We start from the raw sequence: 23,012 nt of genomic DNA on the forward strand, positions 1-23,012 counted from the left end.
GGGTACGTGTAGATAGTGCGAATTGATACTGTATTACCCGTATCATGTAGATCAATGACCAAGGCCTAGAAGATTTGCACTGTACACATAGTTTTCCGTATCCCATTTCACGTGAAGTCAACATCAAAGACAAACTGCATTTTCAACCTCCATTAATCCCTTCAGTACCCCATATCCTTTATGTCACCAGTAGAGTTGATTGTGAGGGATTTCTTCTGGAGCTGCAGCATAATCACATCTTTCGGGCCTCAAAATCCCCTAGCAAGGCCCCCAGTAGCCACGCGCAACGGGCATGTCGCGGGGCCCAGTTTCTTCTCAGCTTCACTTGCTGTCGAATCTCCCTGCTGTACCTGTCGGTGACAAAGTCAGATTCCTCGGATGGTATGACCGGTGAACACTGTTCCACTCTTTGTGTGCTTGCTCACATATTCATTCACGGCACATACTGTTGGCTAACCAAGATAGCGTCACTTCTTACTCAACCTCTTCGGCCTGTCTCTTCCTCAATCATCTTTATCCAAGGGATAGCAATACCACTGCTGTGGTGGATGTCAGCCTGCTTCTAGAATCCCTCACCGCTGAGCAAACACGTGTCGGCGAGTTTGTCAACGTGATAGGGTATATCACAGAGCAAAAGATGACTCGTGATAAGAAACAACCATACCAAGAGTCGAAACAGGTGTGTGTGCAAGCCATAGTTCTCTGGTCAACTGGTCCCATGGACCTTCAGAAGTACGAAAAGCTTGTCGATGCCAAATGAGTTAGCACAAGGCATGTAGCGCATGCACCCAACAAACTGTGGGATTATCAGATCCAGCTTTGATTCATCGCCATTTACTCAAACTTGCGCACGATCACACGAGCATGGCAGCATACAACTTAAAATCCGATTGGAACACGAAGACTGCCGGGTCCCGAATATGACGACTCCACTCCTATGCTTTCGTGCAGCTCCAGCTCGACTTGCTACATGCCTAAAACAAATGTAATTTGGGCAGTATTTGCACTCATATGGGTTCCGTTAGGTTGGAATCATGCCAGATGGCACCGCATCTGTGGAAAGACATGGCAACCATCATGACACTTGCTTAATTTGACTCAATTGGGTATCTCATCCTCCACATATCTATATTGGGCACCGGACAGCTTCTGCTTTATGGCTATTTGCAGCCTGCAACCCTTCGCTTCACCGCACTCTAAAATTCCATCACAAATTGTTTCACGGGCCTCAAAGTCGGGGGTGATGGCTGCAGCTGCCAGCCCTCGACGTGCAGAAGACCCCCCCACAGGTATCTGTCAGGCTTCCCTCGGGGTACTGGAGAGGTGGAGAGGTAGCACGGTTTTAACTGCTGAGCCATGCTGGGGCTCAATCATCATCCTGCCGGCGTCGGTCGTGGTAACGTCGATGAGAGTCTCTGGAAGACCCTCTCGAAACAATGACAGGCTGATGTAACGGTCGTTTCAGCAACTTCTCGGGATTCTGTTGGACCTTGGCTGCGGCCTGTCGATCCCACAGATCTTTCGACTTTCGGCAAATATCATCGATTTGTTCCTATCAAGTGTCAACCGACTGAGGACGTTTACAAACCAGCAGCGACCAACATCTGTCAGGCAGGATCCGGGAGTGGTGATGAGGAAACCATCCTCTCCCTACGTTCGAATTCATGAGCAAAGGATAGCCGTTGGGCTAGCTTGACAAAGAGATACCTCCAACGTGTATGGGCGAACTGTAGCCTGGGGTCCTAGATAATACTGGAGTTCTTGAGTGATGACTTTTCTGTGAATGTCTTGATGCGGGATCCAGTATTTGTTCATTGACGAGGACATGGTCGCACAGTCGATTCTACTGAGGAATCTACGAATATCGAGACAGGCTGGGAAGAATAAAGCGGTATAAACTGGGCCAAAGGAGGGTATTTATCCAAATCTGGCACAGCCTGCTAAGTTACAAGATATGGTTACGATGTGCCTGACGGTTAGAGGGTACCTTTCATGCTAATGTATGCGAACCCAAGGTATGTTAATCTTTTGCGTGTGACTATGCTCACCGCTCCACAGCAAGATATCCCAACACGAATTTGAAGAAGGTCTTCAAGGGGTACCCAGATTTGATTTGCTGCATGTGTTTTTTGTCGCTCCTTGTAACCAGAACCAATATGGCAGCAAACCCCTGCCATACGCCGCGAGCCTTTGAAAGTGAGGCGAATCAGGTGTGGTTGGCCATTGGTGAGCGGCGTCCAGCGTCCGCCCTGCCAGCGTGGCAAATATCGAACGGGTGCATCTGGTGCCAATAACGCCGCGCGGAGGCAGTTCAAAGGACGCTTGTTGAACCCAGACTTTATTACTCCTCAAATGCGTGTGTGAATAAGTTAAGATGGGGGTTGTGGTGGATGTCCGTAAGGCTGATCACGTCGACAACAGTCATGCTCTATTCAAGCGAACCCAGATCTGCGCTTACCACAGCTCAAGCTTTAAACGATCGTGAGACTCATTGGGCGAAGTAAGCGCCATGTGCATCTCTTGATCTAGGGGCAACGGCTCGGAAAGCCACTTGACCAATAAATCTGCAGGTTGCCGATCTTGTAAGCGATACAGAACCCCCATTCTCTTTCTCGAAACTGTCAAAAGCCAAGTAATTTTGTTCTTTTTCAAAGCGTGCTAGCATGACTAGGCCGTTGTGTTCATGATCTATAAGGCGAACTGCTTCCCTACAAATGCAAAATGGAGATTCTCAGGGCCTTGTCCTAGGCGTAAAGTTGCGATTTGCACTCAAACCTTAATGATGTATTCAATCTTCATTCGTTGGATCTACTACTGGCGCCACATCCTCTCGAAGCTTCAGTTCATCATTCCTGGATGATGTTGCAGGCGACCGAGCATCAGACACCAATTGTTATCACCAGTCTTTTGGCCTTGATTTGAAAAGAAGTACTGGGAGAGATAGGATGGCTGATCCTGGATTCTGTCAAGCGTCGCGGCGTCTGAAGTATACGTTATGACATCCTGGATATTGTCCCGAGTTTCTCTCACTCAGTCGGTGGTTACAAGCCATTTGAGGGATTCTTATTCAGGCCGGCGCAAAATAGAGACAAGCATATATAAGGGACTCCGTACTCGTACATGAGTTCGACTGTTCGAAGGTATTTCAAGGATTACGTTTGTAAGCGAAATGCCTCTGTGAGTCTTTCATTTCGGTTCATGCCCCAACTTCCGGAGTAGCGAGACGAAGAGGTCTTGGTTGCGGGCAATTATCAGGGCAGTGTTCGCCAATCAAGACACTCAATCTCACGATGAAGAACGTGTTAATCGGCTTTGGCATTGCGTCTTGACAAAGGGCGCCACAGGGTTCTCAAATGTTCCATGTTTCTTTCACAGGCACGCAAGTCCGTTTTCGCCTATGTCGCTGAGTTAAACCGCTGGAGAACCACAACTAGCGTGGGAGTTGAACAAAAAGTTGACAAATTCGAGGTTTGCATAGGTTGAGACTCTGAAATTGTCAATAAATGCCATGGCTGGTGCATGGACGTGATCCACAAATGAAGCGCAAGCAACGGGAGCAGAAGCGAAAGTCGAGACGGAAGTCAACATCAAAAGCCGAAACCAAAAGCGAAACGAATTGGGGAGATCATGAAGTCTACGACTTTCATGGAATCGACACCATCAAACCCATTGGCATTACGAACAGACGCGGCTGTTTCAATGCTGAGGAAGACGGGTTGAGCGCTGGCTTGCGGTTAATGCTCGGCAGTTAACGTGCCTCCAACATCCAAGATTTGAGCTACGGAGTATCCGTACTTCCACGTGAATCCCACTCCCAACTTCTTATGTACTAACAACCCCAGATCCCCTGCTCATGCATCAGCTGCCAATCAAAGCACGGGACTTGGACCAAGCAGCTTGCTGCGCGACCTCCGACCGCGCCCACCAAATTTGTTGACAAGCAACCACCACAAGGTATTCTATTCACTCGTGCTCGACAACGGACAGGCAAGCATTCTTGCACCTCAGCTCCCCAGAAGGCAGCTCCAGCGAGACGAGCCTTGCCCACAGCGAACCCCTGTCGAAACCTTGAATAGCGATATTAAATCCGACACAGTCGTCATTCCTGGATACGTACCTCTTAGCCTGTGCCTCAAGGGACGGTCAACCCCTTACGTAGCGATACCTACCGACGAGACAATGCGCTGAAGTTTCGGACGGCGACTGCACCGTGGAGCCACATGCTGTTACAATAAACCATAAGCTACCGGTATATATCGTTTTAGGGATAGTTCTGATCCCCTTCCAAATCCCGCGCATTCTCAACAACCAAGCTTTTGTCCAGAGGGGACCGACTTGGGTCCCCTAGACAAATCACTAGCCATGCCGCCTACTGGCGGAGGAAATATCAAGGTGGTGGTGAGATGTCGACCTTTCAATAGCAGAGGTAAGTAGCGGGTCTGGCTCGCATAGGTAAAGAGCGGTGCTGAAATGGGATCCAGAAATCGAAAGAGGTGCAAAATGTATCGTGGAGATGAAAGGGAACCAGACAGTGGTCACCGCACCTGAAGGGAAAGGCGTGAAAGATGGAGGACCAAAAGCCTTTGCATTTGATCGTTCGTACTGGTCTTTCAATAAGGACGACCCCAATTACGCTGGCCAATCGAACCTTTTCGACGATCTGGGACAGCCCCTTCTCGACAATGCATTCCAAGGCTACAACAACTGTATCTTCGCCTATGGCCAAACCGGTTCAGGAAAGTCATATTCTATGATGGGCTATGGGAAGGAAATAGGGATTGTTCCCTTGATTTGCCAGGATATGTTCAGAAGGATCGATGAGCTGAAGAAGGATAAAACAACGAAGTGCACAGTCGAAGTTTCTTATCTCGAGATCTACAACGAGCGTGTCCGAGATTTACTCAACCCCTCAACCAAAGGCAACCTCAAAGTCCGAGAACATCCCTCCACAGGTCCCTATGTGGAGGATCTCGCCAAGCTTGCAGTCAACGAATTTCAAGAAATTGAACATCTCATGGATGAAGGAAACAAGGCCCGAACAGTTGCCGCAACCAATATGAACCAAACATCAAGTCGAAGTCACGCCGTCTTCACCCTGATGTTGACACAGAAGAAATACGATGCTGACACAAAGATGGAGATGGAAAAGGTCGCCAAGATCAGTCTGGTGGATTTGGCAGGTTCTGAACGAGCGACATCCACTGGAGCCACTGGCGCAAGGCTGAAAGAGGGTGCTGAGATCAACCGATCATTGTCGACGTTGGGTCGCGTCATTGCCGCTTTGGCCGACCTGTCAACCGGCGGCAAGAAGAAAAAAGGCACCGGTCAAGTTCCCTACCGAGACAGTGTCTTGACGTGGTTGTTGAAAGATTCGCTAGGCGGTAACAGTATGACGGCAATGATTGCAGCCGTCAGCCCGGCTGATATCAATTTTGATGAAACGCTCAGCACTCTCCGTTATGCCGACTCCGCTAAGCGAATCAAGAACCACGCTGTTGTCAACGAGGATGCTAATGCCCGTATGATCAGAGAATTGAAGGAGGAGTTATCGCTATTGAGAAGCAAACTTGGGAATGGCCCTGTTCCTGGTGGAGCTGCTGGAGGCGGACTCGTCACCGGAGAGACTTATCCTGAAGGCACACCCCTAGATCAGCAGATGGTCAGCATCACTGGCTCGGACGGTGTTCTGAAGAAGGTCTCGAAGGCAGAGATCGCAGAGCAGTTGAGCCAGAGTGAAAAGCTGCTTACGGATCTAAATCAGACATGGGAGGAGAAACTATTAAAAACGGAGGAAATCCACAAAGAACGTGAAGCAGCCCTCGAAGAACTCGGTGTCAGTATTGAGAAAGGTTTTGTTGGCCTACATACGCCGAAGAAGATGCCGCATTTGGTCAACTTGTCTGACGATCCGCTTCTGGCTGAGTGCCTTGTCTATAACCTCAAGCCGGGTACCACAACAGTCGGCAATGTCGATACCAACGCCGATCATCAAGCGAACATCCGACTTAATGGATCCAGGATATTGCACGATCATTGCACTTTTGAAAATGCTCCTGATGGGACTGTGACTCTCACTCCCAGTGAAGGTGCTTCGGTCATGATCAACGGAAAGCGTATAACCGAGCCATCACAACTCCATTCTGGTTATCGTGTCATTCTGGGCGATTTCCATATTTTCCGATTTAATCACCCTATGGAGGCGAGAGCAGAGCGGGCTGAGGTACCAGAGAGACCACAGAGCTTGCTTCGACACTCTATCACAGCTAGTCAGCTACAGGCGCTGGACCGAGGCTCACCCTCACCAAGTCCCCGACCCGGCCACGAAAGATCATTTAGTAGGGTCTCAGAATTTGGCGACATCTCTAGACCAGAGTCTCCATCAATATTCCAGAGAAGTGGTAGGGAATCGGACTGGTCGCTCGCAAGACGAGAAGCCGCTGGTGCAATTCTTGGATCTGATCAAAACCTCACCAGTCTTACTGACGAGGAGCTCAATGCTTTATTCGAGGATGTGCAGAGGGCAAGGGCGGAACGAGTGAATGGTCGCGAGGATGGGGACGATTCGGAGTCTTCCTACCCGATCAGGGATAAGTACCTGTCGAACGGTACGATGGATAACTTCTCGTTGGATACCGCTTTGACAATGCCCTCAACCCCAAAACAAGGAGAGCCCGACGATAGATTGAAAGAGGTCCGCGAGGAGTTGCAAAACAGATTGGAGAAACAGAAAGAAGAGTACCAGGACCAACTAAAGAGCGCTGAGGCTGCTAACGTCGAGATCGAAGAAATCAAACAGGAGAAGGTCAAGATGGAGGCGGCGTTGAAGGAGTTAAAGGAAGACATGCAGAAACAGCTAAACCAACAGCGGAAGCAATTCGAAGAAAAGATCGAAAAGATGGATCCCCTCAAGATGCCAAAGAAGAGCCCGACCCTCTCAGAAGAAGAGATTGAGATGGCAAAGAAGACTGTCAAAACTTGGCGAGGCCGACATTTTGTGAAAATGGCCGAGGCGGTGTTGCAAAACGCATCCATTCTCAAAGAAGCCCAGGTCATGAGCCACGAACTTGACGAGCACGTCGTTTTCCAATTTGCGGCGGTTGACGTCGGCCATGTTTTGTGCTCGTCCTATGATATGGTGCTCAATGGACTTACTGGTGAGGGCGATGATGTGGCACTGGAGGAAGCTCACAAGCCGTGCATTGGCATTCGTGTGGTTGACTATAAGCACAGCGTGGTTCATTTATGGAGTTTGGAGAAACTACATGACCGTGTAAGGCAGATGCGGCAGATGCACCAGTACCTTGACCAGCCGGAATATGCACAGCACCTCAGTCTCGACAACCCGTTTGTTGAGACATGTATGCCGTCATATACTCTTGTGGGCGAGGTTGATGTGCCACTCAAGGCAGTTTTCGAGTGCCGGGTCCAAGATTCCACTCTCGATGTCTTATCGCCTTACACATCACATGTTGTCGGCATCCTCAAGCTCTCTCTTGAACCGTCACATGCTCGTGCACCAACAAACACTCTCAAGTTCAATGTTGTCATGCACGAGCTCGTGGGGTTTGCTGAACGAGAAGGCACAGAAGTCCACGCACAACTCTTCATCCCAGGCATTTCTGAAGAGGATGGCATTACCACGACCCAAATGATCAAAGACTTTGATGAGGGGCCAATTCGCTTTGAGAGTGTTCATAGCATGAGCATTCCTCTATTTGCCCCTCAAGATGTCACCTTGAGAGTCGCCATCTTCGCCAAAGTCTCCACGATGCATTTGGATAAGCTGCTCAGCTGGGATGATATGCGAGATGCTGTGCCTGTAAGAGAAGACAAAGCCAAAGCATCTCGAATCAATGAATCGCAGTTCTACACCCAGGAGAAGCACGACCTACTCTCCCGGATCCAAATCATGGAATTGAACGAGAATGGCGAATATGGCGCTGTTGAAGTCACACAAACCAGCGAGCTTGACACGGGAACTTTTCAGCTTCATCAGGGACTGCAGCGAAGAATCGGCATTAATATCTCTCATAGTTCTGGCGATGCTCTTCCATGGAGTGGCGTCACTGCCGTTCGCGTTGGAAAGATCAGACTTGTTGACTCGGCTGGGAAGACACCTGACATGGGAGCCAATGAACCTGATATCTCTCTGAAATTGTCACAGAGCCCGATCTTTCGCGAGAATGCCAACGGTACTAAGAGCCTCACAATCTACGCTCAGTGGGATTCCAGCTTGCACAACTCACTGCTTCTTGATCGAGTGACGCAGGATAAGTATCGAGTTCAAATGACAATCTCATGGGAGATCAGCTCTGAGAAGTTGGCTGAGCCGATGAAGTTCTCGCAAAAGGTTTGCGTGCAGATTCTATCAAGAACTTTCGTGCGGCAGACCTCAATGTTCTCGGCACTCTGGCAGAATGTTCGCTTCGTGCGCTCCTCAACTGGCATTTTCACTCTTGCCATGCGTCCTGCTCCTGTCAAGAAAGTCGGTGACCTGTGGAGGCTCAATAGCCAACATGACTACGTCAAAGGCGAGGAAGACCTAACAAGCTGGACACCCCGAGGGGTGTCGCTGGTCAGCGATTTTCTCATGGCTCGTAAGAAGAAAAAACGCGCTGCGGATATGTCAGTCACGGAGTCTGTCTTGGCTAAACTTGGTTTGGATGGAGCAGGTACCCTGCCTGAGAAAAAAGAACCCGAGCCTGAACCGTCTCCAGAGCTAAAGCCAATCATTCCAAGCGACGATGACCTGCTTAATGATACACCAGACACTTCACAGACTCCTTCTCTCGATGATGAGGAGCAGCCTCAACTCTTGAAAGAAGCACAGCAACCTGAGACGGATCTCTCTAACCCAGAGCAGCCTGAAATAACAGAAACCTACATCGATGAACATGACAAGCCTGTCAAAGAAGAGTCAGAGAAGGAATACACAGAAGAAACGTCATCGGAGACACCAGAAGCTACGGAACTCGAGGAGGAAGAAACAATTACTGTGGAAGAGCCACTGCCCAAGCCCGAGTACGATGAAGACCAGGCCTATCTTTTGACAAAGTGCCTGAAGCTCTGGAAGAAATATCCCGATCCATCGAACAACATCCTCAGCCCGACCAACATGGCACCTCCAACAGACGGTCTGATGACAGACGGTCCAACGCAGCCGACACTTATCGCAACAGTTATCCGAGTACCAAAGAACCCCAAAGTTCTGAAAGGCGGTTACCTGATGATTCCGAACAGCGACTCAACTAGGTGGGTCAAAAGATTCGTCGAGCTGCGGCGACCGTACCTTCATTTGCACTCTGCTACTGATGGTGACGAGGTTGGGCTCATCAGTTTGAGAAACTCTCGTATAGACAGTCAGCCTGGGGTGTTGGGCCTGCTCCAGGGGCCCGATGATTCTGGGGTGCAAGGTCAAGATGGGGGAACCGATTTCACACCAGGACATCGACGAACTGGGTCGGGCCGTGTTATCTCTACTATATGGACCGGCAGTGGACCTGGCGCCTCATCAGGAGGGCCAGGCCTTCAGCGACTACCAGAGCGGATGCAGTCCGCAGTGTTTGCCATTTATGGAACAGACAACACTTGGCTATTCGCAGCACGGAGCGAGCGTGACAAAATGGACTGGATCTTTCGAATCGATCAAACATATATGTCAAGCAATGACAGCGTCCCCGGAAGTGGGATAGCCAGCCCCTACCCCGGGAGCGATTTCTAGAGCGGGGTGAGCCTGCTTGTTATGAGAGTAATGACTTGCAACGTCCTCTTGGGGAAACGATTTTCTTTGTAACTATTTGATGGTGAATTAGATGACTTATACCCCCACAGGAGTAGGAGGGCAATCATGTAGATTTGCTTAAATTTTGGATATATCTTGGATAAAAGAATCACTTGAGAACCACAGACAAAAACAAGCGCAATGGTCACGCCGAGCATCCGGTTTTCTGTTGTAGATACCTGTGCTGTTACCCATATCGGCCATTGTGAGGTTATGCTAAGCCAAATACCGTGGAGCTTCTTCAATGGTTCTGACGCAAGAGAGACCCATGCTGTGAATTAGAGGCTCTAGTTTGCCATGCTATGACACAATCGACACGAGGACCATCAGAGCTGAGGGCAGCTACCATAGTTCACCTCCTATAGATTCAGAAATATGTTGGATCTTTCCTTGTCAAAACCAGGTGGTGCTCACCTACAAGACATGCAATGATGCAACAGTGTTTCTATAGTGGAACATGTAACACTGTAAGTGGTGAAAAATGCCATGCAGCGCACATTCAAAGTTGTGCAAGTAATATGGTTACTTAAGTGAGAGGCTACAAGATACGTAAAACTCAGCAACACGGTGGTGATTCACCCTTGACAACGCATGAATGGCTCGAGTGGTGATTCTAGTGCGGGAGCTGGGGCGGAAAAGATCACCCCGCTCCCCTAACCAATAGGGCATCTTCCGCAGGTATGTAGTTAGAAGATTGGTTTAAGGCCAGGGATGCCCGGGGAAAACGGCTACGGAGCGAAGCAGGAAAAAGTTAGGGGGCTGGCCCCAGAATTCATTGAGAATTCGATTTCGGAGGTATAAAGCTGGGCATGGGGACTTGCACCGAGATTATAACGGTTGGGGTGTAAGTGCTGATGACGTCCCGGGAGATGGTTTTGGAGAACAAGGCTACCTTATCAAAGGGAAGCAAAGTTGGTAAACCCTTGGGTATCGGAAATGAGCCTAAAAACTTGTGATTCTATTCCTATTGACTGCGATGAAGAGATGTGTTTCCGAGGTGTGTATAAGCCAAGTACATGTAGCGAAACCTTGCACAATGTGTCTTGGTCTTAGTGACGTTCCAGGAGCATATATCATGGTTAGCAATGTGATAATGTCTGTTGATTGGTTCGGTAATGTCCAAAAAGACGTCCTGATTTTTTGGGTGCTAGCCAGACCCAGAAAGAGGATGCGAAGATAAACTCATCAGACATGGGCTGACTTGCCTATGTAAATATTTTTCTTATTTACAAACGAGGGTATGAATTTTACTGCCTCCATCACCTGCTACTATTTTCATATCTCGATTAATGCCAATGCGCAGGTTGAATTACATACATCCTTAATGTTAACGTGTCTCTAATGTTGGAAAACAAATACAGCTGAACCAGGATGAAGGAAGAAGAGGGGAATGGAAAACGCGGAAGGAGGAAATGTTCACGAGACAGGGTCTTATTTGGCCCGCTTATTAATAGCAGCTCAACTCAAAATGAGAGAAGAATTTCCTGAAAGGTGAGGACAGACCCTAGACTGATGGATTGGCAGAAGCATATCTTCGGGGCACAACGTTGACCAGGACAAGGAGTGTTTGAGACGCTAGGAATAGCGGAAGTAATTAAACTTTGTGTACGAAAAAATACGTAAAGAGGTGCTTCTGGCGGTAAACATCGACTCTGAGTTGCCAAGTTACCTAGTACGTAGCAGGATGTGCCTATTATTACTACGGTATGGAATACTATAGGATGCATCGAGTTTGGAAGAGGCTACTGACTTCATGTCGAAAACTGCACTTAAGTCGACGCGAAACACGGGACGGTACGAAGCTGGCAGCAGTAAAAGGCTTGTGATGACAAATATTTCTTAGCTACTGGGAGATGTGTGCCCAGGTACATTTTCCAAATCATGGATGGCGTTGATTGTGCTCACGGGCTGTCCCTTATTGTTAGTGAGTTCATCACGGGAGGTAGATTGAGTTTTTACCAGTTTCAGAGTCAGAGCCAACCTTATTAGTTGCATGACTAAAAGAATCGGGGCCAGAGTAGCCCATAGCCCCATGCTGAAGAGGCATGGAATACCTATGTTAGCTCATATTAGATCTTGAACTGATAATGATGAGCGACGTGTTTTCAAAACACAATCAAACGGAGACTGTTCCATCGACAAGCTTGTTCTATTGGCATCTGGAGCCTGACATGGCTGTCTGAGGGTAAAGCTTACAGGTTATTTCGGCCTTGTCATAAGCCAAGTCTTGCGACAGTACCTTGTTTGTTCCAGGAGGGAGATTTCCATCACAAAGCGAAAATTGAACTCCAGGTCGTATGCATATCCAATATTGGTAGGTTCTATCGTGACCTGTGATCTCATCGACTTGTACCCTCCTTAATTGATCAAAAGCATGCATTTCTCACCCACTCCCCACGGATCTCAGAATAAATTACTCTAATCTCCTCCTATTCAACTCTCCCTTGATGACTACCCCCCAGAAGAACATCACATCATACCATATCATTTCGTATCACGCACACAAGAACATCTTCTGGCATGTGTCGTCGGTTTCGTTGATGTGGCTTGAACCTTTGTGGTGGCTTCTTATAAGCCGCAGTCTTCAAGTCCATAGGCGTCGACCTAGGCTGAGAATCAACCGACTACCAGGTCCTAAAATGAAGCTTGATGACTAGGCCGAACGCTTCCCTCTTCATAACTCGCACAGGACATTCGGTGGAAAACGCTAAAACACAAAGTCCTCCCGAGATACACATCCACTAACATGAGAACAAGGATCGCGACCATTCCCAAGCCGTCGGAAAGGCGGCTGGTGACACCTTGTCCGACCCAGGCCATCGGATTTTATCCCAGCGCCCGGTCGTTAGGCTTGAGCTAGCCCACCCATGTCGTTGGGACCGCCCGAAGCCCCTTGATGAATGAGAGGGACGAGGGACCAGGGACCAGGGTCTCGACGGGAGTTTGTTTTGCGTACCCGAAGTCATTTGCTTGCAGGCTCAGAGGAACTACCGTGGCCAATGGCGGCATCTCCTTGCATAACTTGATACAACGCTAATACCGAAAGTACCTTTGAAAGGATTTTATAGAAAACGCTAGAGGGTCTTTTCCGTCCTGGCTCGGAACATTGCTATGCTTGCGCTGCAATTGCTTGTTTCCTCACAAGGGGTTACCGATATGCCCGGCCCCATTTATCGGAATATCACCAGTGAGCTAAGGGATCGTATATACGCGCCACATGATTGCATAGATACTTTGTCGACATGGCTCTTGCTCTTCTCATATCCTGTTACCGGTGTATGTTCTCGGTGAGTAGTTGGCGATTCACAGGCAGGCAGCTGCCGGATTTCATATATGGCGTGATGGGCTGGCTGTATTACAAACACGACTCAAAATTCACCTTTTTGGATCCATGTTCCCGGCTGAATGGGTCGCCTCTTGTGTACTCTGTACATACAGTACAGTACAGGCCCTCTAGACTGGGGGTAGTCTAGGTAGTCACCACACCAAGACATCGCAGCATCCAATGCCAATGACACATCAGCAACAAGCGCTTGTTCCACTTGCAGTTCTTTTGCGGTAGGGCTTTGTGGCTTTGCCAAGAAAGCCGAGAGCTACCTAGATACCCGTCCCAAGCTGCTGGGTCCCAAGCTCCATTGCTTGACCCCGTCCTCGTCTACTCGTCTCCTGTCTCCATCCTCTTGATCCCGTTTGCTAACTTATTAGCTACCCTGACTGAATGGAATCCACTCCTCAAGCCTCGGTCGCACCAGGTGTTTGGGCCGCTTCCCGTTTCCTTTCAACTGGCCCTGTCCTTTACTTTACCTTACTTTACTGCATTGTTCTTCTAGGCCTGGCTCCTTTTCTTCTGGTGTTTCTACAGAGAGCGGGGATTCCATTCAAGCTTCTCGCCCTTCTCCATTTCCACAACTAAGGTAGCTTCTATTTCCCGAACCTTCTACCTACTCTAGCTCCTGATCTCCCCTGACCTCGCTGGTACTACATAGCACTTCTTCCTGATGCCGCTCTAAGCGTCCCTAAGCGTCCCTCTTAGAGAGACCGATCAGTAGCTAGTGTCGATCGTCTTTTGCTCCCGTCTTCCCCTCATTGTGCTGCACGCTCCACGATACCACCAAGAACCTGCTTGTCGAATTTGTCTCGTGTGTTTTTTTATCCGCGATTACCACCGGCGAACATATTCGATCCATATTACCATTGGACTTTCGCTCCGCATCGGTATTCACGATCGACTACCAAGTCGTACATCAAACCGACTTTCGGGGCTTTTCAACTTTTTTGGACAGTCGACAGTGTATAGGTCGTTCGCCACAAGGGAAGTCTCAGCGTTTCTCAGCTCTAAGTCGGCGAAGCGCAATTACTCGCAGCGTCGGGTTGAGTCGCCTTTTCCTTCATGATTCCAGCTAAGAGCCGCTTCTGTTCTTTTGCCTGATACTCAGTCCTTGTCATACATAACTGTGACTATTTTATGGCGCCTGCTGTAATGGCAGCTCAGTCACCAAGCCATGGCAGCATGCCTAACTCATCACCTTCAAGTCTTCACCATTTTCAGTTTACTTTCAACTGCTCCGCTTCAAATTCTGGCGGGAACAGTTTCATTGAACCCGATGTATGTACTTCTCTTCTGTACCTTGGCTCAAGGGCGTGCTGACTTTGTGTAGCCTCATGCTCAAGGCATGTAAGTTGTTGAAACCCATAGTGCACCTTCACCGTGTTAATTCCGCCTAACAAGAACTATCAGAGACTCCGAATCTCTCACAGACAGTGTACAGAATTTCCCAGAAGAATTTGGGCGCACGTATCATGCCTACCGGGCTGGCTGTAAGCTTTGTCTATCCATTCACCACCATTCACCCACTAATGACGCCTTTTTAGCATATGCGTTTCCCAACGACCAACTAGAACGTGAGCGTCTTGATTTACAGAATGAAGCATTAGTGAAACTCTTCGGCGAGCGTCTTTACTTTGCACCACTGTCAAGAAGGGCACCGCCTGTAAATATCCTCGATATTGCTACTGGTACTGGCGACTGGGCAATCAAAATGGGCGACTTGTTTCCAGAAACAGAAGTCGTCGCAACCGACCTTTCACCAATACAGCCTCGAAAAGTACCCCCGAACGTGAACTTTTACGTCGAAGATTCGTATGTCAACAACATCCGGGCCTCAGGTGACCCTTTGAAAACTCACTTCTCTCTAGCTCTGAGCCTTGGGATTATTCTCAGCCTTTCGATTATATTCACACCCGAGTCACATCTGGCTGCTGGGCTAGCTTCAAGGAGCAAATTGCGGACCAAGCCTTTCAAACACTGAAGCCAGGAGGCTGGTTTGAGTCGCAGGAATACGATGCCATTATAATGTCTGATGACGGAAGCCTTCCACCGAACGGACCTCTTGCAACATGGTTCCGCGAAATCAATGAAGCTTCAGAATTGATGGGCCGGCCTACCAATGTTGCTGCCCATGTTCGTGAGGCATATGTGCTGGCGGGCTTTGTTGACGTTCAAGAGCGAATCTTCAAAATGCCCATGAATGGCTGGCCAAAGGATGAACGCCTAAAGGAGCTTGGGCGCATGTGGGAAAGGAATTTCTTGATGGGCCTCAGCGGCTTCTCTTTCACACTTTTCAACCGCGTCTACGAGAGAACTCCTGCACAGATTGAGGTAAGTATACTGTCAAAGTTTCTGGGACTTATCTGACCGAAAGTCGCAGGTGGCATTAGTTGATGTCCGACGAGAGCTGATCGATACGCGGATTCACGCTTATATACCAATACATGTCATTATTGGCAGGAAGCCATTCCCAGGCGAACGGCCTATCCCATGAGTGCCATTTACATGAAGGGAAAATACCGGGGACTGGAACGAACTACCACCACTCATTGAGTTTTAATGGTTGAGAAAGGGAGCCTGGCATACGGTTCAGAAGGACTAATTCCAACACCGATAAAGCACCATTACACAAACGATGCATATCGACAACGGGGACGACTTTGGCTTTTCATATCCACGATACCCAATGATGTCGATACGATGCCTATGACTAGAATAATGTATTGATATGGGTTTAGGTACGATAAGTACCGACCTGCGCTTTTGATAGCCGCCTGTTCCAAAGCTCTGGGGTCTGTGATCAATGGCAAGGAGATTGTCAGACGACATAACTCTCTTCCAAAAATACTACAGAAGCAACCCGTTTCTTATACAAATGTCTTCTCTTTGCACAAATGTCAGTCTGAATCTCTGTCCTTGAACATTTACTCCGATCTCCTCACGAGCCAATCCAGTTCGCGGGCTTGCTCTTCTTTGAGTAGCTCACGAATTCCTTCTTGGGTGAGGAATGCATGGTCGTGATATTCAAAGCCAGGGACAACCGTCTCTGAGATCAGCAGGCCCCCCGTTTCCTCCCTATTTGGCTCGTGGCTGGTATCTGGCTCGTTGGGGAGCAAGTAACTTGCCTTCCAGACATCGCCTTCAACGATCCATTGTATACGCTCGCCCCGTTCAACTGCATTCCCGACAATAAAGGACTCGATGCACCCATTAGGGTGGATGAGTACATATCGTCCCCGTCCACGATGTAAGGTATGAATAACACGGCTGCGGTTGCGATGGAAGTTCCCCTGACTATGGCGTGGGGTTAGTAGGTAGTAAATGGTGGTAGAGAGGCGTCGTGTATCCGCCCTGTAACCTTCACGAGCAGGACCCGAAAGAGTGAGAGTTTCGTGAGAGAGAGCTTCGGATGAATACGGTGAAGGAATGGTAGTAGGATTTGTATCGGTTTGACGAAAATAGCCCCCCTCGATATGGGGATCCAAAGATAGAGCCTCGATAAGGGACTTTGACTGGGAATTTTCAGGTTCAGATGAAGAGGTGAATGAAGGTTTGATGGTGCCCAAGTCAGGCTCGCTGTTGACGAGTTCGCCCATCTTGTGATTGGTATCAAATAGAACAGGAGATTAATCGTTTCGAGAATATGATATAGGATAAAAATTGCTTTTGGGTTGGCAGCAGTTGAAAGATAGAAAGCTCCTTTTATACCCCCTGAATAGAGACTGAGCAAGAGACTGGTAGCGTAACAACAAAGCTTACATCTTCGGCTATAAGACGTTGAATGTGTGGTTCACTGCCTTTGCGCCCACACCAATGCGACGGGTTGTTTGATAAGAAGGCCTGCAAGACGAGACCCTCTTGGTGTGATTCGGGATTCAAAACTACTTAAAGAAGCTAGTATCATGTTAGCAAACGATGATGGTGTAAGCCAAAGTCTGACCTCCAAGGAATGATTACGAACTCAGGCTAGGATGAAGAGGTGCAGAATTGGCTTTTAGACCTTGGCAGGGAGTTTGTACTGAGGTCAGGCTGCTGAGATGATGTCAGGGTTACTCTCAAGTGAGCTACCTGTGGTGAGAATGCTCCATCGCGTGGTGGTCAGGCCAAGCCCGTAGTTTCCGGGTCATATGCCTACAAGAACAAGCCGTTGATTGTATATGACAAAAGTTTCTGTGTGATAGTAAAGCTTGAATCTGGATGTCAGCTGTTGGGTTTGTGATGGGGAAGCAAATTTGTTAGTGTAGTTCGTGATACTATTCGGAAATCCCAGGCAACAGACACGCCGACCACTGGGTACGGATAAGATCTTCTTCGTGCGGATGAGTAAATGTGTGTCATTTTTCAGGTACTGGGTACCTGCGATGATCATACTGATCTGTAATTTCAGTATTGGTAACAATTGCAGAGCTATACGCTCGTTCATTCATGAGTGGATGTTGAGTCCCAAGGGTCCCTGGAACGGAAAGAAAATCAGGGCGGGCTGTAACAGCTATCACCCACGAAGACCATAGAGACAGTGAAGTCTTTCATCTCAAGGAAGGAAGTACTTTGACTTCTTTTTTATCATTTATCTATGAGAATTTATGAAATCTGATGATGAAGATGAAGCAAATATTTTTGTTCTTCTCAAGAGCGTTGCTGTATTCCGTAGTACATCTATCATCGTGCCTCCACGCTTTTAGCCGAGGCAATTGGGTGGTAAAGACCCACTAAATTTATCAAATCTATTCTAAACTTGCCTAAGTTTAGTGTCGTTTATCGCTTGAATCGCTTGAATACCTAGGTTCCCGATAGCGGGCCTACCTAGGCGGGAGAGCTGCAGACTGATCATGACGCAAACCAAGTAGTTTCTTCTAACCTGTGCTGAACCAATAACTATCACGAGACACAGCAACACACAAGCAAGCACACAGTCGCCAGCCCCGCGGCCCGCTGGCTTCTTGATATTTATTCGATCTTATCACTGCTTATAATTATAGAGCAAAATACGGGATAGCAACACGACAATTGACCGAATCACGCCGGCCGCCAAATCCGACAATGACTGCCCCTCGTTTACTTCAAAAGTCATCACTGAGCATAAGCCGCCCGACCATTTTCCTTATTCATCGCACTGCCATATCCCCTATCTCTCGTCGTAGGACCTTCTCGCAATGCCAATATCGCGCCCAGCAACATTCCGAACGAGAACTACAAGAGCGCCTACAAGCTGCGCGACCCCTCGTCCCACATCGTGCTGCGCGCAAGTTCACACAAGCGGGCAGTAGTCGCAATTCGCGTCTCACCGTGATAGCAACCGTTCTCGCCGCCATTGGCTTCTACTTCTACAACTCTCAGACTGTGCCGGTCACGGGCCGTCGAAGATTCAATTTCCTCTCTGATTCTATGGTCGCACGTGCGCATTCGAAAGCAGCTGCACAGGTCATTGAGCAGGTCAGAGCGCAGGGTGGTCATTTTCTATCAGAATGGGATCCAAGGACTATCTTGGTCAGGAGGGTAATGAAGAAGTTGATCCCCGTGAGCGGCATGGCGGACCTCAATTGGGAGATATTTGTGATAGCTGATAATGGTACGTTCTGGCGATCATGCGCAGCGACTGTTGGTTTGCTGACCTTTGACCATAGGAACAGCAAACGCCTTTGTCCTCCCTGGAGGTAAAGTGTTTGTGCATAGTGGTATTATCAACGTCTGCCGCAGTGAGGATGCCCTCGCAGCAGTACTAGGGCACGAGATCGCGCATAATACAGCCTCTCACGCAGCAGAGCGCCTCTCTGCTGCATGGGTAGGAAATCTTACGGCCGGAAGCTTGTTCTTCCTCGCTGGAGCTCTGCCTGGCCTTGCGCTCTTTGGACTTTGGAATGTCGTGGGAGGATATTACCTACAAGATCTACTCTTCTACCTTCCCATGGGTCGCAAGCAGGAAAGCGAGGCAGACTACATCGGCCTAATGATGATGGCCGAAGCCTGTTATGACCCCCGTGCAGCTTTGGGCTTCTGGCAGCGAATGCACGCGCTTCAGCATGCCAGCGGAGAAGAAGCCCCAGAAATGCTGAGCACTCATCCATCCGTAAGTCTAGTACATATTGCTGAGAGATTCGGGCGAACTGACGAGGTGTAGAACGAGAATCGGATTGTCAAGATTAGTGAATGGCTGCCAAAGGCTCTTGAGAAGCGAGCGGAGAGTGATTGCCGTGGAACAGCAGCGTTTGCGGACCGATTCCGTGACGCGATCCGAAGGAGATCTACTACAGTTGTCGTATAATAAGCTGGCCAGACTTGATGAGTCAACGAATAAAGGGTATAGAGAAGCGGCGTACTTGTACTACAAATGACCTTGAGTTTTGGTTTAGAAAGCATTTTCTCAATTTCTACAAATAATCTGGATTTATGCATCAGCAATCTGTTACAGTAGATATAGGTAGCTCATCCCGGCTCTAATAGGGCCGGCCATCTTGAGTAATACCTTAGGTGCCGATGAGACCAACTGGGGCTTCAAATCGCGTGCTTCCTTGTGAAAGTTGCCAATTGCCTCTCTGTGATAGGTGCAGACTACCCGGCTTAGTAGCTTTCCTAGCGCACTTCCCCAGCTCCCCCGGCCCCTAAGCTTCTGAAATGGGTGAAAGTGCGGGCTGCTCGTGACCGTGGACCGAGGCAAGCCCCCCACCTGCCGACGGCGCTGCCCCGGAAAGAACTCCTTGTTTCTTTTCCAAGCTCATCCATTATAATTTACCTTATTCTCTTATCACCTACGCTTTCATCTACAGCTCAATTCTTTTGTCAACTTCTCATTTCCGTTATAGCTCGACTTTTATAACTACCTACCTACCAAAATGTCCGAGACATATACTACCGCTGAGGTTGGAAAGCACAAGGATGAGGCCAATGGTTTCTGGCTCATTGTTGAGAATGACGTTTACGACGTGACCAGTACGGCGACCGAACCCAAACTCGCAGAACAAAACTGACAAATATCCGCAGAGTTCATCGATGAACATCCCGGTGGTGCTAAGATCCTGAAGCGCTGGTCTGGAAAGAACGCTACCAAGGCCTTCTGGAAGTACCACAACGAGCATGTCCTGGCAAAGTATGGCAAGGACCTCAAGATTGGCGCTGTCGGCGAGAGCGCCAAGCTATAGAGAGATGCCCAACTCTGGGACTCGAAGGCGGCAGCGTGCACTTTTATTTGATTTGATTTTATTTTATTTGATCTGATTTGATTTTGGCATGGCGCATACCACATGTTGCATTAAGCTACACTATATATAGGTGGATTTGTATCGAGTTCAAAGATCTCAGTCTAGAAGCGAGTGGCAGATGGTTTCACACATCAGGATATATCATCAGGGCCATCAGAGCAAAAAAAACATTCATATGGACTGAGAACTTGATTGATCGCGTGCCATCATATGAGTCTCTCTGAGTCCAGAAACATTTCTATGGGACTAACCCACCTTCCAAAGGGAGCATCGGATAAGTTGGCCGAGATAACTACAGGAGTCAACACCATGACAATCGTCCTCTATTGTCGAAGGATCGTGCTGCAGGCTGCGGCTTAAGCGGCCAAGGCAAGTGGGGAGGCTTACATGAACGGTGTGAGATAGCGGTAAACTGAGTGACTCATGTTGTTCTCAGGGTAAACAATTTCTCTAGAGGCATTTGTAACAGTACCATCATTTTGACCTATATTTTGGGCAAGAATGAGTGACTTATTCAATCTCGACGTCCAACGGACCCGTTTATCCCGTCGCCATGGCCCCGAGCCCGGCTCCGCTCCGGCACCTACTCTTCCCGAGTTATCTGCCATTCAGACCGCCGAAGCCAAGCTCCCTCGGCCTGGTTCGGATGACTACCTCCGAGGTGTCTCACAGGAAGATGTTGTACGACACATCATACAGGACATTGTTCCCGCGTGTAACGGTCAGGGCAGTTCGTCCCGTTACTACGGGTTTGTCACTGGTGGTACTCTTCCTATTGCTGAGTGGGCAGACAATGTAGTCTCCCGCCTGGATCAGAATGTCCAGGTCCATCTGCCAGCGCAGACAATTGCGACCGCACTGGAGGTTGCAGCTTTGGAGATGCTCGTTTCGCTACTGAGACTTGGAGATTGGAAAGGGCGCACCTTCACGACTGGAGCTACGGGCAGTAATGTTCTCGGACTTGCATGTGGACGCGAGGCCATCTTGGAGAAACGCGGGCAGAGTATTGGTGAGGTCGGCTTGCTTGCGGCTTGTCTTTCTGCTGGCGTCAAGGAGCTCCAGATCCTCACAAGTGCAGGCCATAGCTCCTTGTCTAAGGCAGCGAGTATTGTCGGCTTCGGACGAGGAGCTGTGAAGGAGCTGAGACTCAACGATAGTGAGCCATGGAGATTGGATCTTGAGGCTCTGGAAAGAGAACTTCAGACGAAAGACACCGCAAGTGTTATTGCATTAAGCGCTGGAGAGGTTAACACCGGGCGATATGCTTTAACGGGAGCTGAAGAGATGCGTAAAGTAAGGGAGTTGGCGGACAAGTATGGAGCTTGGATTCATGTCGATGGAGGTAAGATCCAACTCTTTTGCAAGATGCCGTTCATCCTCTAACATATCAGCCTTCGGTATCTTTGCTTGCGCTCTTCCCGAAGAGGACGACTACAAAATCCTTCGTGATCGTGTTGAGGGGATCGAGTTAGTAGACAGTATCACCGTTGACGGGCACAAGCTTCTCAATGTCGTGAGTATCCCATATCATGTCGGCTTGACTTTGACTGGTAGTCACTCTAATTGCTAACTTGGTCAGCCCTATGACTGCGGCATGTTCCTCACGCGATCACCTGCTATTCTTCAATCCGTCTTCACCAACCCCAATGCTGCATATCTCTCCACGGGGTGGGCCTCCAGCATTCCCTCGCCCCTAAATATTGGCCTTGAGAACTCGCGGCGGTTCCGTGCCCTCCCCGCATATGCTGTTCTCCTCAGTGAAGGTCGACCAGGGATGGCAAAGTTGCTGGCCAACATGACTGCTTTATCCCGCCGAGTCGCTGCGTTCTTGAGGGACTCGGAGCACTACGAGCTACTCCCCGACGACGGTGCTGACTTGAATGAGATCTTCATGATTGTTCTTTTCCGTGCTAAGGATTCCATTTTGAACAATGAGCTAGTTCAGAAGATCAATGAGACCCGGCAGATGTATGTGAGTGGCACAAGCTGGAAGGGAGAAAAGGCTGTACGAATGGCTGTATCCAACTGGATGGTTGATGTCGCCAGAGATTTCAGGGTGGTGACTTCTATATTGAATCACGTGGCAGAGGGAAAGGTGTTCGACATCAACAACTGTTGAGGTCTAGGTACTGAGAAAGGTCGTTTGTGGGTTACAAAGGGCTGAGCAATTGAGGCTGGTTTTGGAATGAACATACAGTCATAAGCTGACTGTATGTACCATTTGGACTGGTGATCCCGTAGTCTTCAAGGAAGATAATCATTGTGATATACATGGCCTATAAGATATATGGCTCTTGTGACGACAGTATCACTGGGAAGAATGATTGAAGCAACAAAGGTTGTTTCTACCAAAATATCTCAAGCCTATACCCATAGAGTAAAGTAGTCCGTTGCAGTTATGCATGAACCATATCCCTTGGGTAATATACCACTGGTCCCGTTCTCGATGTGTCTGATCTCCGCAAACATATTCTCAGTGCGTCTTATCCCCATAAACCCATAGCAAACTGTATTTATAAACGTGACACAAGATACGCCGCCCGTCCTTCCCATGTCGAGGTCCTCTATGCGCCAAGCAGTTGCATGCCAACATACACCTAGCCCCTGGCTAATGAGTTAGTGACACAATCAATCATGACCAGCTGCATCAACTTACATATTGTAAATCTCAACTGACTTGCCATTTTCCAAGGCAACGAGGTATCAG

The 23,012-nt window shown here is 48.7% G+C and overlaps 6 protein-coding genes across 6 annotated transcripts; all 6 read left to right on the forward strand.

Moving 5' to 3' along the window:
* Positions 1–292: 292 nt before the first annotated feature.
* On the forward strand, positions 293–760 carry J7337_005820 (uncharacterized protein; the record flags this gene model as incomplete). The annotated part of the gene is made up of 2 exons (XM_044823494.1): positions 293–390; positions 529–760. 2 exons carry the CDS (start codon positions 293–295, stop codon positions 758–760), a joined length of 330 nt encoding a protein of 109 aa, XP_044681985.1.
* A 3,602-nt stretch (positions 761–4,362) lies between these two features.
* J7337_005821 (uncharacterized protein) lies at positions 4,363–9,721 on the forward strand (the record flags this gene model as incomplete). The annotated part of the gene is made up of 2 exons (XM_044823495.1): positions 4,363–4,426; positions 4,482–9,721. The coding sequence occupies 2 exons, from the start codon at positions 4,363–4,365 to the stop codon at positions 9,719–9,721; spliced, it is 5,304 nt and encodes a 1,767-aa protein (XP_044681986.1).
* A 4,722-nt stretch (positions 9,722–14,443) lies between these two features.
* On the forward strand, positions 14,444–15,662 carry J7337_005822 (uncharacterized protein; the record flags this gene model as incomplete). The annotated part of the gene is made up of 4 exons (XM_044823496.1): positions 14,444–14,456; positions 14,654–14,921; positions 14,978–15,440; positions 15,570–15,662. 4 exons carry the CDS (start codon positions 14,444–14,446, stop codon positions 15,660–15,662), a joined length of 837 nt encoding a protein of 278 aa, XP_044681987.1.
* A 2,487-nt stretch (positions 15,663–18,149) lies between these two features.
* On the forward strand, positions 18,150–19,371 carry J7337_005823 (uncharacterized protein; the record flags this gene model as incomplete). Its single annotated transcript, XM_044823497.1, has 3 exons — positions 18,150–18,678; positions 18,734–19,176; positions 19,228–19,371. The coding sequence occupies 3 exons, from the start codon at positions 18,150–18,152 to the stop codon at positions 19,369–19,371; spliced, it is 1,116 nt and encodes a 371-aa protein (XP_044681988.1).
* Positions 19,372–19,939: 568 nt separating this feature from the next.
* J7337_005824 (uncharacterized protein) lies at positions 19,940–20,245 on the forward strand (the record flags this gene model as incomplete). Its single annotated transcript, XM_044823498.1, has 2 exons — positions 19,940–20,036; positions 20,088–20,245. 2 exons carry the CDS (start codon positions 19,940–19,942, stop codon positions 20,243–20,245), a joined length of 255 nt encoding a protein of 84 aa, XP_044681989.1.
* A 561-nt stretch (positions 20,246–20,806) lies between these two features.
* Positions 20,807–22,424, forward strand: J7337_005825 (uncharacterized protein; the record flags this gene model as incomplete). The annotated part of the gene is made up of 3 exons (XM_044823499.1): positions 20,807–21,647; positions 21,697–21,818; positions 21,885–22,424. The coding sequence occupies 3 exons, from the start codon at positions 20,807–20,809 to the stop codon at positions 22,422–22,424; spliced, it is 1,503 nt and encodes a 500-aa protein (XP_044681990.1).
* Positions 22,425–23,012: the final 588 nt, after the last annotated feature.

This window comes from Fusarium musae, chromosome 4 (assembly GCF_019915245.1).
Source record: "Fusarium musae strain F31 chromosome 4, whole genome shotgun sequence".
In the NCBI taxonomy this organism is placed as follows: domain Eukaryota; kingdom Fungi; phylum Ascomycota; class Sordariomycetes; order Hypocreales; family Nectriaceae; genus Fusarium; species Fusarium musae.